This window comes from Diorhabda carinulata, chromosome 9 (genome assembly GCF_026250575.1).
Source record: "Diorhabda carinulata isolate Delta chromosome 9, icDioCari1.1, whole genome shotgun sequence".
In the NCBI taxonomy this organism is placed as follows: domain Eukaryota; kingdom Metazoa; phylum Arthropoda; class Insecta; order Coleoptera; family Chrysomelidae; genus Diorhabda; species Diorhabda carinulata.
The window spans coordinates 23,478,365-23,494,143 of record NC_079468.1 but is presented as its reverse complement, the minus strand read 5'-3'; the positions used below and the strand labels follow the sequence as shown (position 1 = coordinate 23,494,143).

The following is a 15,779-nucleotide window of genomic DNA, read 5'->3' as shown; positions in this document are numbered from 1 at the left end:
GTGATTCGAGCGGATATTATTGATAATTGCTCGCAATAAACTAAATCCTCAGCACTCGAAATAGTTTAGAACAATGGACACTTCAAAATAAGTGAACTTAAATCGCTTGAAGAACATGCTACAGTCTTCCAAGACATAGTATTTGCTGTGATGAACGTTCAGATAACAGAACTGCCATAAAGGATGTAACAGTTTACTCTAGACTGCAAAAAAACCCTTCAACACCTGATAAACTGCAAGGTCCAACTTGTTTTGGTGACCGTGTATTAGAACAACAACGGGTTGGGTTGTTTCGCTACCAATTTGCTTCTAATCTACTCTTGGTACAGTTATTACATCTTTGGGTACCCACCTCAAAAGATAAACGCTCTAGAAATTGATAAAGACGTTGAGGTGGATCTGATCCAACTAGGGGTTCGACGTTAGAAGCACCAGGACAGAAAGGATTGGTAGTCTATTGTTGAGAAGGTTCTGGTTCTTAAAGATTTCGAAGACAGCCGATACAAAAATAACTCTAGAGTAGCTCAAACAGGACCTACCAGAATCTTTATGTGCCCTCTAACCCAAAAATGAAAAACAATCAAAAAATCTTATTTATGGCGGGCAGTTATCACTAAATGAGACATTTTGAGACCTACAGTACCGGAACTGAATTTGTATAAGAGAACGAAAGCGTGTCATAATTTTAATGTGGTGTATCAAAGACTTAAATGTAAATCGATTAATTTTAAAAAGTGCCAAAGATTTTTTTGTATTTTTGTTTAAGTTCAAGTGCCAGTTGCAAGGAAATAAATTTTTCTTTCAAAAACTTGTAACTCGAATTTTATTTTTTAAGTGCATAATAATTGTAGCGAATAGAAAATTTCAGAAGACTGTGTACTTGAAAAAATAAATTTTTTGTACAAATTACATTTTCTCTTTTTATTTTAATAACTATGTTAATTGGAACATTAGTTTCAAGCATATCTACAATTGTTCAAAAAAATTTTACGTATCAACAAGATCTTTCTATGCTTTCTCATTCTCGTTAATCATTAAAACATTCAGATATATTACTGAACACGATTAAAAATACTGAAAAAACACATTTTTAACAATAACTTTCATGTGCAAAGGCTCAACAGAACAAAAATTGTTCTTAAGTTTCATACCAGACTCTAGTGTTCGTAAAAATATTATTTCTACATAAACAACTGCATAGTAATAAATAAAAAGTGTACATACTGACAATTAACCTCAAATATATCAAAAAGATCCATAAAAACTCGTTTTTATCACAATAAATTATCATTTGCAGTATAAAATTACACAGATTAATATTAATGTATTGTTTTTTGACAGTAATAAAAAGATTACAATTGCAGCCAACGAACGAAGTATAAATATCCAAAATGCAAATGAAATCATAACTCATTTTATTAAGGAAATCATATTTTAAACGTTGGTAGCCGTGTGTCAACGTTGTTGACAGATTTATTTTTATCAAAATCAAGTAATAGTGTCAGTACATTTTGAAGCGTTATCAATTTGTATTTTATCGATAACAAATTATAATTTTATGAATAATATTTATCTTTTTATAATGATTACTACAATTTTTAAGTAGTTTAACTGAAAATAATAATTCAATATACCAATAGGAAAAAAATACAACGTGGCAACGATGTAAAACATTTTAACGTAAAATTAATGAAAAGGTGCGAGGGGATTATAACTTAAAAAATCAGAAAAACATTTTTATTGTTATTAATACAAATATAACAATTGCAGTTATAAAATGAAATTTTAATATCCAAATTGCATATGAAATCATTACTCATATATTAGGGAAATCATATTCTAAGCGTTGGTACCCGTGCGTCGTCGTTGTTGACAGATTTATTTTTATCAAAATCAAGTAATAGTGTCAGTACATTTTGAAATGTTATCAATTTGTATTTTATCAATATTGAATTATTATATCATGAATAATTAATTATTATTCTATTCAGATTTATTACCATAATGTTTTATTAGTTTAATTGTAAGTAATAATAATAAATTTAAAATATCATTGTACATCACTTGGAAAAAAAATTGCAACGTGACAACAATGTAATATATTTAACTTAACCTCGCATTCATACTATTTCAATTAGGGTATTGAGTATATCGATATTTGGACTATACAACTTTGTATTATCACATGAAATTGTGTCGTAATTTTCCCAAAAGTGCGAAAAGAAGAATAATTTCAAATATTAAATTGTCATTTATTTGGGATAAATAATCCATCATTAATTTCCAACTGATCTTGTTGATCTATAAATACTATTAAATCTGTAGTTTCCATATGAAACAATATTGTGTTAATGCTTGAAATTTTTATTATAAAATATTCATAGTTGTGTCGTCAATCTCATCAAATAATTAATTGCATGATTTAATTAATGGTGTTTTTGTGATACGTATCATATGGTTTCAATTGTTGATACGAACCACATAGTTATGATCTAACTTCGATTATCTAGTCAAGTTAATAAACAGTAATTTTTGCAAAAAAAAAAGAATTTTATTTACCTACCCCTTTATAGGTGTCCGTACTTGATGATATCCGATTGGGGTGAGTAGGACAAGTTTTCAAGGGAAACTCTCATTTTAGTTGTATGATTATATTCATAATTAACACTATCACTACTCAGTCACATTGATCCACGTTTTGGTATGAAAATTATCATCTTCAGACAATGATGTCAATAAAAATTATACCACGTACATTAAACCATTAGAGGATTTCGATTTTATGAAAAAAGGTTTAAAAGAATTGAGCTAATGATGGTTTTTCAAATTATTTTTATTGATTTACCACAAAAAAAATAAATTCTAAACTCATGTTTACAATGTTTTTTTTTGTTATTTAATAAAGCAATCAAGCATTTTGAAAGTGTTATTTATCACTTCAGATTTAGCTAATTCTTCCGTTCTACCAACAGCCATTGTGGCAAAGGGTACATCACAATTTATTCTCAATGCCAGTATAATTGGTTCTTGTTCTTGTAATGGAAAAATTACATATTGCAAACCTAATTTTTTTAACATTCTTTCCAAAGAATCTGGAGATATTTCAGTAAATTCCTTAAAAAATTGCGAAATACTAAAAAAAGGTTATTTACATCCGAAAACAAATAAACGTACAAGACATGTTACCTCTCCCACTGTTTATTTTATACTGATATTAATGGATGCCCGATGCAATTGACAGCACGACGCTACGTTGCCAATAGTAAATTCATTTCCCTAAATTTACTTGCTATGTATCAATAAACAAAATAACTATAAAATTATCTATTATCAAAATAAGGGATGTTATTTACAATGAAAATAATAAAATTTATTCAATTTCAAATGATAATTTTTTTTTAAATCTAAGATAATATTAAAATCACAGATGATTCGCAAAATATGTACAATAAATTTTGATTTGGCAACGTTTTAACAAATATGTTGACAGTATACAATTTAAATTTTATTGCCAACGGAGGGAAACGAAAATTACCGCAAAAACGTTACTACTGAATTTCAAAATCAGATGTTTGCATTGGTTGAAAATATCGGAAATACTACCGTAACATGTTAATTTCGCATTTCCGAAGTCCAATATGTCGGAATTGAGTACTTCCCGTTGTACCAATAATTGGATTAGTCGACTTCCGGATCGGTTTTTTGAATTGGATTTATGAATTACAAGACACAAAACTTCCTCGGCTAATTAAAATAACCTAACCTCAGCTAAAGTAAACCTAACCTAATAGTAACTAAAGGAAACATAATTTAATTAAAGCTAAAGTAATCCAAGCTAGAGGAAACTTAACCTAAGTGAACATAACCTAATTGAAGCTAAAGTCAACTCAACCTAACCTAATTGAAACTATAGTTAACATAACCTAATTTAAAATTCGAATGTAAATAAAAACGTATTTTTCCCCCCTTCAGCTTACCCCCAATCAATTAAAAATAGCCTCTCAAAGAAAACCTTTCGTTTCATCTTTAAAAATCAGTTAAAAACGCCAAACAGGAAGTCAACAGTTCCAATTAATGGTAAAACCGGAAGTATTAATGTTTGGCATCTGGAATATTTATAAATGGACTTAGACTTAGAAAACGCTAAACTAACGTGTATTTGTTACGATCTTTCTATAAATTGAGTAAAAAAATCAAAGTTATTTAAGAAAAAATTAAATTTTTTGTTCAAAGCGATAACATTGAAATATGAACATACAAAAAAACTGGTAGTACTTACCTCATTGAAATCTTCTCTAGTTTTTTTGTATTCAAGCATCAATCTATTGAATACAGATGCAAAGTCATCTACTTTAACTTTTTTGTCTGGTACTATATCTGAGAAAACCTCATTATACTTTTGTAGAGCGGCAAGATCTATTTCTGAAGGCATTAAAGTTTTCTGTTCCTCAGTTTTACGCGGCGCCTCTAATTTAATAGTTGGAAGAATATATTTCAATCTAAGGCATAGATTTTAAAATACTCCGAAATTTTCTACCTTAAAAAAAATACCTCTCCAACATCTCCTTTGCAGTCAGTTGTTTCGCCATTTTTTTAGTATTAGCCGTAGCAATTGTTTTAACAGAACCTATACAACATTCATAAGTAAATTCACGACAATGTGGTGGCCCTACATCGGATATTTCAGTAAAAACAGGATCTTCTATTTTGTTTTCCATGCATAGATCTTTCAGAGGTCCTGAAACGTTTTAAGTCGAACAAAATCCAACGAAACATACAATTAATCAAGTTTATCATCAGTGAAAACTGATAGTTTATTGATTTTCAAACGCTTTTACAACAATCAATCTTTTACTTCAACTTTATAAACTACACTTACACTACAATGCACTAATATGAAGTAAAACAAACTTACCAATACAATTTATAGATAATTTATTAGGACTACCAATCCTATATCCGGCTTGTTTTTGCATAGCTGATGCCTTAAACTCTTCCATGGGAAGTTCGACCGGATCGTATATTCCTATCTCTTCTAGCATTTTTAAAGCTTTGTATGCAGCATCATGTTTGCTAATTTGTTTCGAAGAACCTGTTCCGATAGCTTCGACACCAGCTACCCTAACTCGATAATCAAATCTATTTTCATGTGTACCACTTATACTATGAACAATTTCAAAATTCGGAGGTCCCAAACATTTTTTCACGGTAAGTTCTTGAAGAACCATAGCTGGATTTTTTGCTAGTTTTGACATTCTTTTTTAAATAAAGTATCCTCAAACAATAACAATTCTTCTAGAAACAGTATTCGACAACAATATATAACCTCCAAATAAAATTTTTAAATTGACTAGCACTGTAGTTGCGTTTTTTTGTATGTATAATTTAAAATGTTATTTTGAAACAGAATTATTTTATTCAAAAATAAATACGATTTGCTCAAAAATACATCTTTCTATGAATAAAATTTCACTGTACACTGTTTTTAACCTTTGGAAGAGTGATTTTGATTTAAATTGGCAATTTTGGAGATTCCTGATTGGTTAAATAATAGTCAGCTTTACACAGCAATATGAACATATATTGAACTGCGTTCATAGTTGTTTTATTGAGTATAGAAACGGTTCTTGTCTAAAAAAATAAACAAAAGTATTTTATTCATTGGCATCCCTTCTATTTTGGAAACTTTTTACGTAGTGATTTCTAGTGGTGTGATTCAGGTTTCTTAAAACCTTATGTAAAAACAGATTTTATGTGATTATAATTCGGAGAATTTTTTGTATTTATACAAATTTCAGCTATTGTTACTATAGTTAAATATATACCGGATAGTATTATAATATAGCAGTAAGATATTTTTGACCATAGAACTAATCGTTTTAAAATATGTCTGACAGTTCGGTTGGTATAAACGGAAACTATATTGCCAACTTACATACATTAATCTTTCACAACGTGGTTGAAGTTCTTTTCTTCGATTCATCGGAAAGTGTTGTTGAGGTTCTCGACCGATCCACGGTTTTTTTTTTGTATTTCTGCTAATCTGCGACTAGTAAATTAACAAAAATGGTTGCTCAAAAGAAACAGAAAAAGGCAATTGAGAGTATAAACAGTCGTTTGGCTTTGGTAATGAAATCTGGAAAATACTGTCTAGGTTACAAGCAGACACTTAAGACCTTAAGACAAGGTAAATCGAAACTTATCATCATTTCTAACAACACACCTCCACTTAGAAAATCAGAAATTGAATATTACGCCATGTTAGCCAAAACTGGAGTACATCACTATTCTGGTAACAACGTCGAGTTAGGAACGGCTTGTGGAAAATACTTCAGGGTGTGTGCTATGTCTATCACCGATCCAGGAGACAGTGATATCATTAGGTCCATGCCAGCATCAGAAGGAGGTGAAAAATAGACTATGTCGAATTATTTTAAGCATACAAAATATTTTGAATAAATTGTGAACCTTAAGTGTTTATTTTCTATATTCCTCTTTTCCGAGATAAAAGAACAAGGGTAAGTGTTGAAAGTATTATTTTACTTTAATGTTATTACGAACATCGAGTTTAGTTTTTTTTAAGCACAATTACTGTATCTTATTTCGATTTATATCAAACAAATAACTATTAGTTTTATATTTGTCTTCTCAAACTTTGTAGTTAATGATATTTATTTCCTCAGTTTCATATGTTGGGGATATTTCTTTTGAGGTTAGCTTTAAAAATCTTAATTTAAATATATGTATTATAATTTATTAGTCGGGGATTCCACCTGTCTTCTTTGGTTGATCAGTTTTCCACTTGCTTATAGCTAATAATAGATTCCGTCTGTTCAAGAAGGTAATAAATTTTTTGCAGTAATACTTTTGTCGAGGTTAATTGATTAAGGCTGGTCTTAAATGTCAATTATCAGCTTTCTGGCTTTTCAAACTCAATTTTTAATATTTCTAAGCGCATGGTCTGCTATAAACGCCCACAAAGCACAAAATCTCAAAAAAAATGAATTATTGTTTGAATCAGTGCAATGTTATTGTGCATTATACAATAAAAGTGACAAGCAACTTTTTATTCACGTGATATGGGCTTTGGATGTCTTTCTGATGGCAGTTTTATTATATATTCCCCGCTCAAGTTCTACGATATGTAATTGTTCTTGATTGACACGAAAATATTTAATAAATTCAGTATTAAGTGTTTCGTTATCAAAATCTGGAAACATCCCTCTTTCTTCCTCTTCATAAATACTCGGAGCCTTGTTGCTGTGAGTATTTATGCTGTAGTCTTGAGCCTTCTCTTACATAAAAGACAGATTTGCGTCAGATGTAATGAGTCTTTTTAATTTCAACGTGTTTTTGTCTCAAAAACTTTATATAGACAATGACATTAACTGGTAAAACATTTCAAACAACACTGATTTTTTGTTTTTGATAAAAAACTAGAAACTGAAAGACTGATGAGCGCAATTTATTTGCCAACAACAAGAGTTATTTCAGAAAAAACAGCTTCGTAATAAAATATGACTTAAGACTGCAAGTGGTATTGAACATTCTGTGGTTTATAATAGTTGATTAATATTTCAATAAAACAGCAATAAGAAACCAATAGATAATATCAAAATGCACACTCTTTTTACCAATAGCTCAAATTTGAAAATAATGCATGGTGCAAATTTCTCAAGAAAAAACACTTTTTTTTAATTTACAAAGCACTCTGCTATAACATAGATCTTTTATCAGTAAATAAAAAAAATTAAAGAAATATAAACAATAGGAAATGTTTATTTTTTTTAATTTCTTCGTATATATCTGTAATTACACCTGACGTTCAGAACTGTGATTCAAATCTCGTTCTGGGTTAGGATCCGCAATCAGCTAATAGGGGATCAATCAGACAGATGGTCATCGTTTCCGAAAAACCTTTATATCTATGGCTTATGTCAATTTTAGATACTGATACATGTCAACGAGTGCGTTCCACTTAGCCTAAAGCGTTATAATCATAAACCCAAGTGGGATTGATTACGAGGCGTTTTAATCATTGAGATAAATATAAAGCGAAAGATTATAATTGATAAATATCGTAGTCGCTATGTGAAACGCTCAAGAGCATTTCAGGCACCGTGAATGCACTCAATATGGGAACACACCGGACCACTAATGTCAATAAAATGGGGTTAGGTTGCGTAATCATGCAATAGATTATTTTTTGTTCGTTTTTGTGTTAATTATTAAAGTAAAACACAAGAAGTGTGTTAGTTTAATTACAGAGAAATTATATATTTCATAAAAATCGTTTACTAACGATGTAATTTGTAAAATATACCGGATTATAATTTGTTGCAAGAGGTAAAAGTACTTATTTATATTAAAACTATTCTTAATTGTGTTTTCTCATCATTTTTTTACCCTTCCCATACGAATAAATGAAATAAAATTATTATTAGATATTAAAGTGTAAATTTAATAAATAGATTCCAAAGGAAGTGTATTTACTAAAGGCGATTATATCGATAACTTGTTAACAAAACAGGTAAAAGTAGTTATTTATATAAAAAACTAGTCCAAAGTCAAGTTTTTATCCAATTTTTTCCACTTTCTATACTAAATAAAATTAATAATTATGAAAATATGATAAGTACGTTTCAAAGAAATTCTGATGTATTTGATTTTCCCGATACTCCCTATACCCAAGTGTTATGGTAGTTTAGTTTTTTTTTAAGGTTTTTCGAAAATGACCCAAAATTTTGCTTCTTAATCATCAAAACGCATCGTATGTATCCTTAAGCTAAATAAATAATCACTTGATACTGTTCGTATTAAAAGAAAACTTTTATAACAGTGAAAATTTGACAACTTTTGAATCCATTACAAAAAACCATTTTAAATCTAGTTTTTTCTTATCCAAAGATTTGCTTCTTGGCATAAATAATTTAAAAGGTGATTCTGGAAAAAATCTAAACTATTGTGACACTTGGGACAGGGTTTATTGGGAAAAACTAACCCGTGAGCTCTCCAACCCTCCAAAAAATTTCTGTGTATATAATTCAAACAACCTGTATACTACTCAGAAACTATTTTATTAACTAATTGAGTTAGAGGTAAAAATACTTACTTGTTTATATCAAAACAAATTCAAAGTTTTCATTGTCATTCTTATAATTTTCCACGATAACCAATTCCCAATTTGCGACTGTAAAAGTGGATTTGGGGAGATTTGCGGTGCAGGTACGTGTGTGCCTGCCTATGATAGTTTTATAACTTAAGTTGACAACTATATGAAATATTTTCTCAATGCAATTTGGAAAATTCAAAATATTTTGAAAAACTATTAAATAACTAGGATAATCTTCATGACAAACGATTAAATTTAAATACAGTGGATATTAATAGTAGGATGTACGAAAAAGTGAGGTTAAGGAATACCTAGATGGATAAAGGTTGGAACACACGCGACCGGACCGCGTCTCTGCCGTACGGCGAGGTAAATACGAAACGAAAAGTGATTCTCGTAGTTAACCACCTTAACGCAACTATGGTACTATTGTGGTTTGCTATAAACGTGGGTTGAAGATAAAATCAAACAACAGTTTTAATAATTTTATTATTATATTAGATCCTAAATTTAAACTGTATGTTAAGCCCTTTTCTATTGCTTCTCCGACAATAATTCGTCGTGACAGTAAAAGTGGATTTCGAGAGACATTCGGGTGTCGAAACATTTCGAATAACATACATCGTTTTATTGTCCCAAATAACCGACAAAAAAAATTCACTATATATATTTATATATAAAAAAACTTTCGAGAGTCTCGCTCACTATCACAAAACACTTAAAAAAAAGAAGAAGAAAAAAGACACTCCAGTGGATTTTATTATTTAATGTGTCCTGTTTCAATTACGAGAAAAAAATATATATAACAAATATTCCTAAGTTTCCTTATCAAGTAAGAAGATTTCATATTTTACACTGAATAATTTAAATTAAGGGGGAGTAAAAAGTGTACGGTACATTAAAAAAATCCTGGAGGAGATTGACTAATCCTGTAAGAGATTATAAACATCTAAATATGGGACAAACTAGGCGTGTAATAATTAATTTTATAACCCTTTGTGTTTCAAATAATTGTTTTATAATTTCCAATTAAGAAAAAAATGAATTTAAACTACATGAAAACGTGTATCTAAACTTTTAAATCGAAAAAAAAGTGATTGAAATAAAAAAAACTGTATATATATTAAGGCCGGATCACACGCGACGGTACCGTATCACTACCGCACGGCGGCAAATATACCGCATCATTAGTATCACTACCATATTTTTAATAAACGCGATAAAACTTTTTATTTAATTGAAATTTTCAATATAAAAGCACACTGGTGGAGTTAGCGGCACCGTAACGTGTGTGCCGGCCTTATACAAATCGTAATTACTATTGTTAGTGAAATTGATAATACGAGGTACTAAAAAGTGAGGTTAAAAATAGTTCTCGAAGGGAAAAAGGGTGGAATATACGAATATCAGTCGATTCATTTTACCGTAACGTGTATGCCGGCCTTAATATGCTGAACTTTTTCATACATTTGTGATTAGATTTTTATATTATTTGAGTTATTAGCCCCCGCGGGTTATTTATAAATTGATTTATAGGAATTGACTCAATCGAATGGTAGTTTAATGAACGAAAAAAAAAAGAGTATGAAAGTGAAAAAAAATCCGTATAGGGGGTAGATTGAATTTTTTTATATGGTCGGTCATTTGAAACACAAAGGTACAAAATAGAAAAAAAAATAGCTAACAATTTTAATAATTATATATATTGAATAAATTAAAAGTCGACAAAGTCACTTTTTAAATATTATTTAATGAGTTGAAGTAACATTTGTTTCTATCGAACATTTCAATTATCATAAAGTAAATAAATTATCGGGAACAAAATTATTTGGAAGCCTCGAGAAGTTTCAATTGACCAGCCGATGGTGGTAAAATTAAACGAAATATAATTTTCTTTTTTCGAAAAAAACAAAATCTACTGCCTACTATATTTTCATTTATCCATTCGAATAAAGATTTTTCCATACAAAACTGACTACTTACAAATCGTCTACAGATTTAATTATGTACGTACAAACTCGTATTTTTTTTTTCAGAAATACTAAAAAAAAAATAATTTTCGAAATTATATATATTTATATTTAATATAATACACCTAATTGAACGTCAAAGTACCTACATATTAATTTATCTAACAGTAAAAAGTATCAGTTTGAGTGTGGCGGTAAAGGCAACGAGACGACTGAAATATGAAAAGTTGTTGTGGTGGAACCCGAAACTTCAAAAAGCGTTACGTTACAATTTTGTTTATATTTATTATCAAATTGTGAAAAATTACAGGCTGGCCGATCCCCTCCGGTGTGTTTGTTGATATTTTTTGTTTTTTTTTTATGTATTATTAAATAAATTGTTTTTGTTTTTCTTCTAATGTGTGAGATGTGGATCGAAGGGGCCGGGCCATCACATAGCATACTTGCGAGTCCACTCACGCGCTAACTCGTTGTATTTTTCCCGATCGGTTTTGTATATCCTAGCAATTTCTGGTACTAATGGATCATCTGGGTTCGGATCACATAACAGTGAGCAGATTGATAACAAAACTGAAAATAACAAAACGTTACACTACGCATATCGAATTTGTTTTTTTTTTGTATATCCCGTGAATAGATAATCGAAATTATATAAAGAAATCGGGCGATTTAATAAATTGACAATCTTTGGGGGTTACTCACCTTTTGAAATAGTAAGAGCTGGAGACCATTGCGAACGTAATATATCGAGACAGATACTACCATTACTATTTATGTTAGGATGATAGATTCTTGTTGTGAACGCCACTTTTGGTGGTTTAAAGGGGTAGTCTGTAGGGAAATGTATTGTTAAGAAAAATACTCCGCCCTGGTATGGACTATCTGGCTGAAAAAATCATTAAATAATATTTTATTCATACAACGTCAACCAATCTGTAGAAATTTTTTCTTATCACAATTAAACTTGAACGAAAAAAAGAGTAAATCAAAATTATTTCCCCTAGAAGGTTTCTTTGATAGATCAAAGTAACCCCACTACAAATAGTCTAATAATGTTAAATATGGAATAATTGGAGGTCCATCATCAAAGAATTTATACGTTGAATCAAGGTTCTCATTAATATTTGTACCCCAACTGTTAGTCCAGGCGCTGTAGCCACAATTTTTGGCACACAAGTAGTTTTTGAAGAGTACTCAAAGAAAAAAAGTTCCAGAAATTCCAACTTCATGGCACTTTTCCCAACCAATATCTGATGAAATGGCTATAACAACAAATTGCTACAAAACATTTTCATTTCAGCCAAAACTTCACAAACCAGTAGTGAGTGAATGTTGAAGAGGTCCATTGTTATAGTGAATAAGTTTTTAGGTTAGTTTCTTCACATGCTATGTTTCAAATGTTTCAGTAACTCCTTGTATAATTCAGAATTTACATATCTGATCTCAACATTCCCTCATAGAATAATGACTATGACTTCGATGCTCGATTGTTTCAAGTTTAAACTATTATTAACTGTCTCATAGTCAGATCCTTAGTCCTGGGTTTCAATATCTCTACCAATTTTGATAAATAAATCTCTTTGGTTCTGTTATCTGTAACTGACTGATTTCCAATTCTGAGCCGCTCATTTCGATTGAAAACAGTCTTACTTTATACATTTGACTAATTTCAGTTTCTGAGCCGCTTAATTCAGTTATAAACAGTCTTACGTCATAAATTTCACTAATTTTCATTTCTGAGCAGCTTAATTCAGTTGTAAACAGTCTTCAAAGTTCCTACATTATAAACTTTGACTAATTTCCTCTTTTGACTCAATTATTTCATTTGTAAATAGTCTTACATAAGAAATTTCACTAATTTTCACTTCTGAGCCGCTTATTTCAGGTATAAACAGTCTTAGGTTCAAAATTTAACCAAACTACACGTTTGAAGTGCCCAATTAGGTTGTATACAGTCTTCAAAGTTCCTACTTTATCAGCTTTGACTAATTTCCTATATTCCAGTTGGTAAACACATTTTACGTCCTCATTTTGGTTGTAAACAGTCTCCAAAGTTACTACGTTAAACATTTGACTAACTTCCACTTCCAAGTCGCTCATTGCGTTTGTAAACAGTCTTAGGTTAAAAATTCAACAATTTTTCACATTTTAGGTGCTCATTTTGATGTAAACAATCCTCAGATTACTAGGTCAAAAACTTCAACAGATTCAAACATTTCATGAGCATTTCTGGCACATTTTTGAACTTACAACTCAACATATTGTTTAAAAAATGCAGACACTGCACTAAATATTTTGAAACAGTTTCAAACTCCTAACAACACATGGAGGTGTTGCTATAAAAAATGATTCGCATTTTTATAACACTTTGTATACCAACTCTTCATTGAGAATGACCCATCTGTAGATGGCAACACTGATAAAATAATAATTTCAGAAGGGAAAATCACCAAGTAGATCACTAAGGTACATTATTGAAAATTTTCAAAAAATACTCATTTATTTAAAAGTTGATACCAAGAATTAAAGAACAAGGTATATTTCAAAAATTAAATGAAAAAAATTGTCAAATAATCAATTTACCACATATACGATTACATTTTTTTGAAAACCTGTTTTATTTTCTGTTAAATGTTAATAAACACATTATGATTCACCCTCTTTGAGTTTCTACAAAAATTTCAAAATTAATTATAAGTAAACAAAAAAAAAATGTGATTAATCAACAGAAAACACACAATGAACATTTTCCAGTAAATTATTATCAAACAAAACCTTGCAACACTTTGTTAAATGTAAAAAAATGTCAATGACCTCAAAGGACGTCTTTGTATGACTAATATCAAAGGATAATATAACTAAATGGTACTTACTGGTCCCATAATTGTGGCTTGCCAATGAAATACTGTAATAAACGAAAAAAATCAATTCTGTTAAATACCACTGTGAAATTAATTCTCGAAACACTTACAATCATCTCCAACAGGACCTGCTGAACATTGTGCCGGAGGATCTCTGCCGAGGTCTTGTAATTCCTACAAGTGAGAAATCAATTATTTCAAATACCTTTGTAGTTAATTATAGACACTTGAAAGTTGTGGGCCTAATATGGTGAGGTTATCCATGTGAAATCTATATTAGTGTCGTAAAAATAACACTATTTCACAAAAATTTTTCATATCCACTAGAAAATAAGTTTATATTTCTATAAATTTAAAAATTGGGTGTAATATTATTTATAAATTCCGGCATTTTCGGAAAGATTTTTGAAATGATAAGTTCTAAATTATTCCGATCCTGTCACGTATGACAGATTTTCATTAAAAAAAATATTAGATTAGAACCTTGCACGTTTTTTTTTCAACGAAATTAGGACAAGGAAACTCAATCTTCCACACAATAAACGTTGTTCTAAAAGTGTTCACATTTATACTTCACGAAATCGTTAAGGGCGTTCGATGAATGTTAAAAACACATTTTAAATAATGCACGTACAATCTTACATTTATTCACTGAAACTTAATACTTTAACGTACCTTATTAATTCGTTTTAAAGCCATTTGATGAAATGTGTCTGTAATAAATACTGGTATCCCACCAGACAATGAAAGCGCAAGCTGAAGACCTCTACTAGAGATTGCAAAGATGGCCTCCTTCAAAACTCACAGACACGACGTAAATCAAATAAATATGGTTTGTCGATCATTCACCCAAAATATGTTTTTATACCAGACAAATGGGTGGAAATAAATACAAGAGAAACTAAAAAGCTTGTTAACACCCCGTCTTCACTTAAATGTGCACTTAAAAATTGTAATGTTCCAGAATATATGACTGTTCACTTCCGTGGCGACAATTATTTTCTGTCGGTATAACAGAATTTATTTTTTACTGACTTCTCTAATAAAGTTGATAACAAAGTTTTCTATAGTTTATGAAACTGCTTTAAACTACATCAAATTCGTAGTATGAATAAAATTCTACAGATGACGCTTTTTTTGACCAATACCAATTATATTTATCTGGAACTTCAAATTTATATAATTATCTTAATTTATAAGTGAAAAGATAATTACCTTATTATATTATTTATTAATAATAATTTATTATACATCTTTTTACTCAATTTGAAAAAAATAATTTTATAATCACATATGGTTTCCGTGGTGTAGTGGTTATCACATCCGCCTAACACGCGGAAGGTCCCCGGTTCGATCCCGGGCGGAAACATTTTTTTTTATTTATCAATTATATATATAATAGCAATCAGTGATAATAATAATTATTGAATTTTCACAGCGTTTTAAATACAGTGATTTTTAAAGAGAGAATATGGCAAGTTTCAAACAATTTGTGAGTACACTAGGTATATATAAATTTATTTATGTTTCTAAATTTTCTTCACTTTAGGTCACTTCTTATTTAAAATTAGTTTTTTAAAAGATAGATATAAATTTGACGTTTCGACTAGTAAAAAAAATTAATTTTAAATCGGGGTATACCTAAAATCAAGAAGATTTAGAAAAATATCATCATTAAAGAAATTTATAAATATATTTTTAATAGATTAATCTTATTTTGAACTTTTGAAACGAAATAGAATTTAAGCAACAATTCAATCAACATTATTATAGTTTATACGCAAACAACGACATCTTTGGATCAAACTAATAACATTAATAAAGGAGGGAAATTCA

The 15,779-nt window shown here is 29.7% G+C and overlaps 3 protein-coding genes and 1 non-coding gene across 4 annotated transcripts; 2 read left to right on the top strand and 2 right to left on the bottom strand.

The window, feature by feature from the left end:
• Positions 1–2,815: 2,815 nt before the first annotated feature.
• On the bottom strand, positions 2,816–5,590 carry LOC130897917 (RISC-loading complex subunit tarbp2-like). The gene is made up of 4 exons (XM_057806903.1): positions 4,916–5,590; positions 4,552–4,738; positions 4,280–4,499; positions 2,816–3,114 (listed from the first exon to the last, which is right to left on the bottom strand). The coding sequence occupies exons 1-4, from the start codon at positions 5,253–5,255 to the stop codon at positions 2,893–2,895; spliced, it is 969 nt and encodes a 322-aa protein (XP_057662886.1). The 5' UTR covers positions 5,256–5,590; the 3' UTR covers positions 2,816–2,892.
• A 353-nt stretch (positions 5,591–5,943) lies between these two features.
• Positions 5,944–6,473, top strand: LOC130897926 (60S ribosomal protein L30). The gene has a single exon (XM_057806913.1). The coding sequence runs from the start codon at positions 6,067–6,069 to the stop codon at positions 6,415–6,417; it is 351 nt and encodes a 116-aa protein (XP_057662896.1). The 5' UTR covers positions 5,944–6,066; the 3' UTR covers positions 6,418–6,473.
• Positions 6,474–9,863: 3,390 nt separating this feature from the next.
• Positions 9,864–14,974, bottom strand: LOC130897924 (ubiquitin-conjugating enzyme E2-17 kDa). Its single transcript, XM_057806911.1, has 5 exons — positions 14,619–14,974; positions 14,054–14,117; positions 13,956–13,987; positions 11,785–11,968; positions 9,864–11,652 (listed from the first exon to the last, which is right to left on the bottom strand). Exons 1-5 carry the CDS (start codon positions 14,640–14,642, stop codon positions 11,513–11,515), a joined length of 444 nt encoding a protein of 147 aa, XP_057662894.1. The 5' UTR covers positions 14,643–14,974; the 3' UTR covers positions 9,864–11,512.
• A 265-nt stretch (positions 14,975–15,239) lies between these two features.
• Trnav-aac (transfer RNA valine (anticodon AAC)) lies at positions 15,240–15,312 on the top strand. The gene has a single exon. It is a non-coding gene; the product is annotated as a tRNA-Val (tRNA).
• The last annotated feature ends 467 nt before the right edge of the window (positions 15,313–15,779 follow it).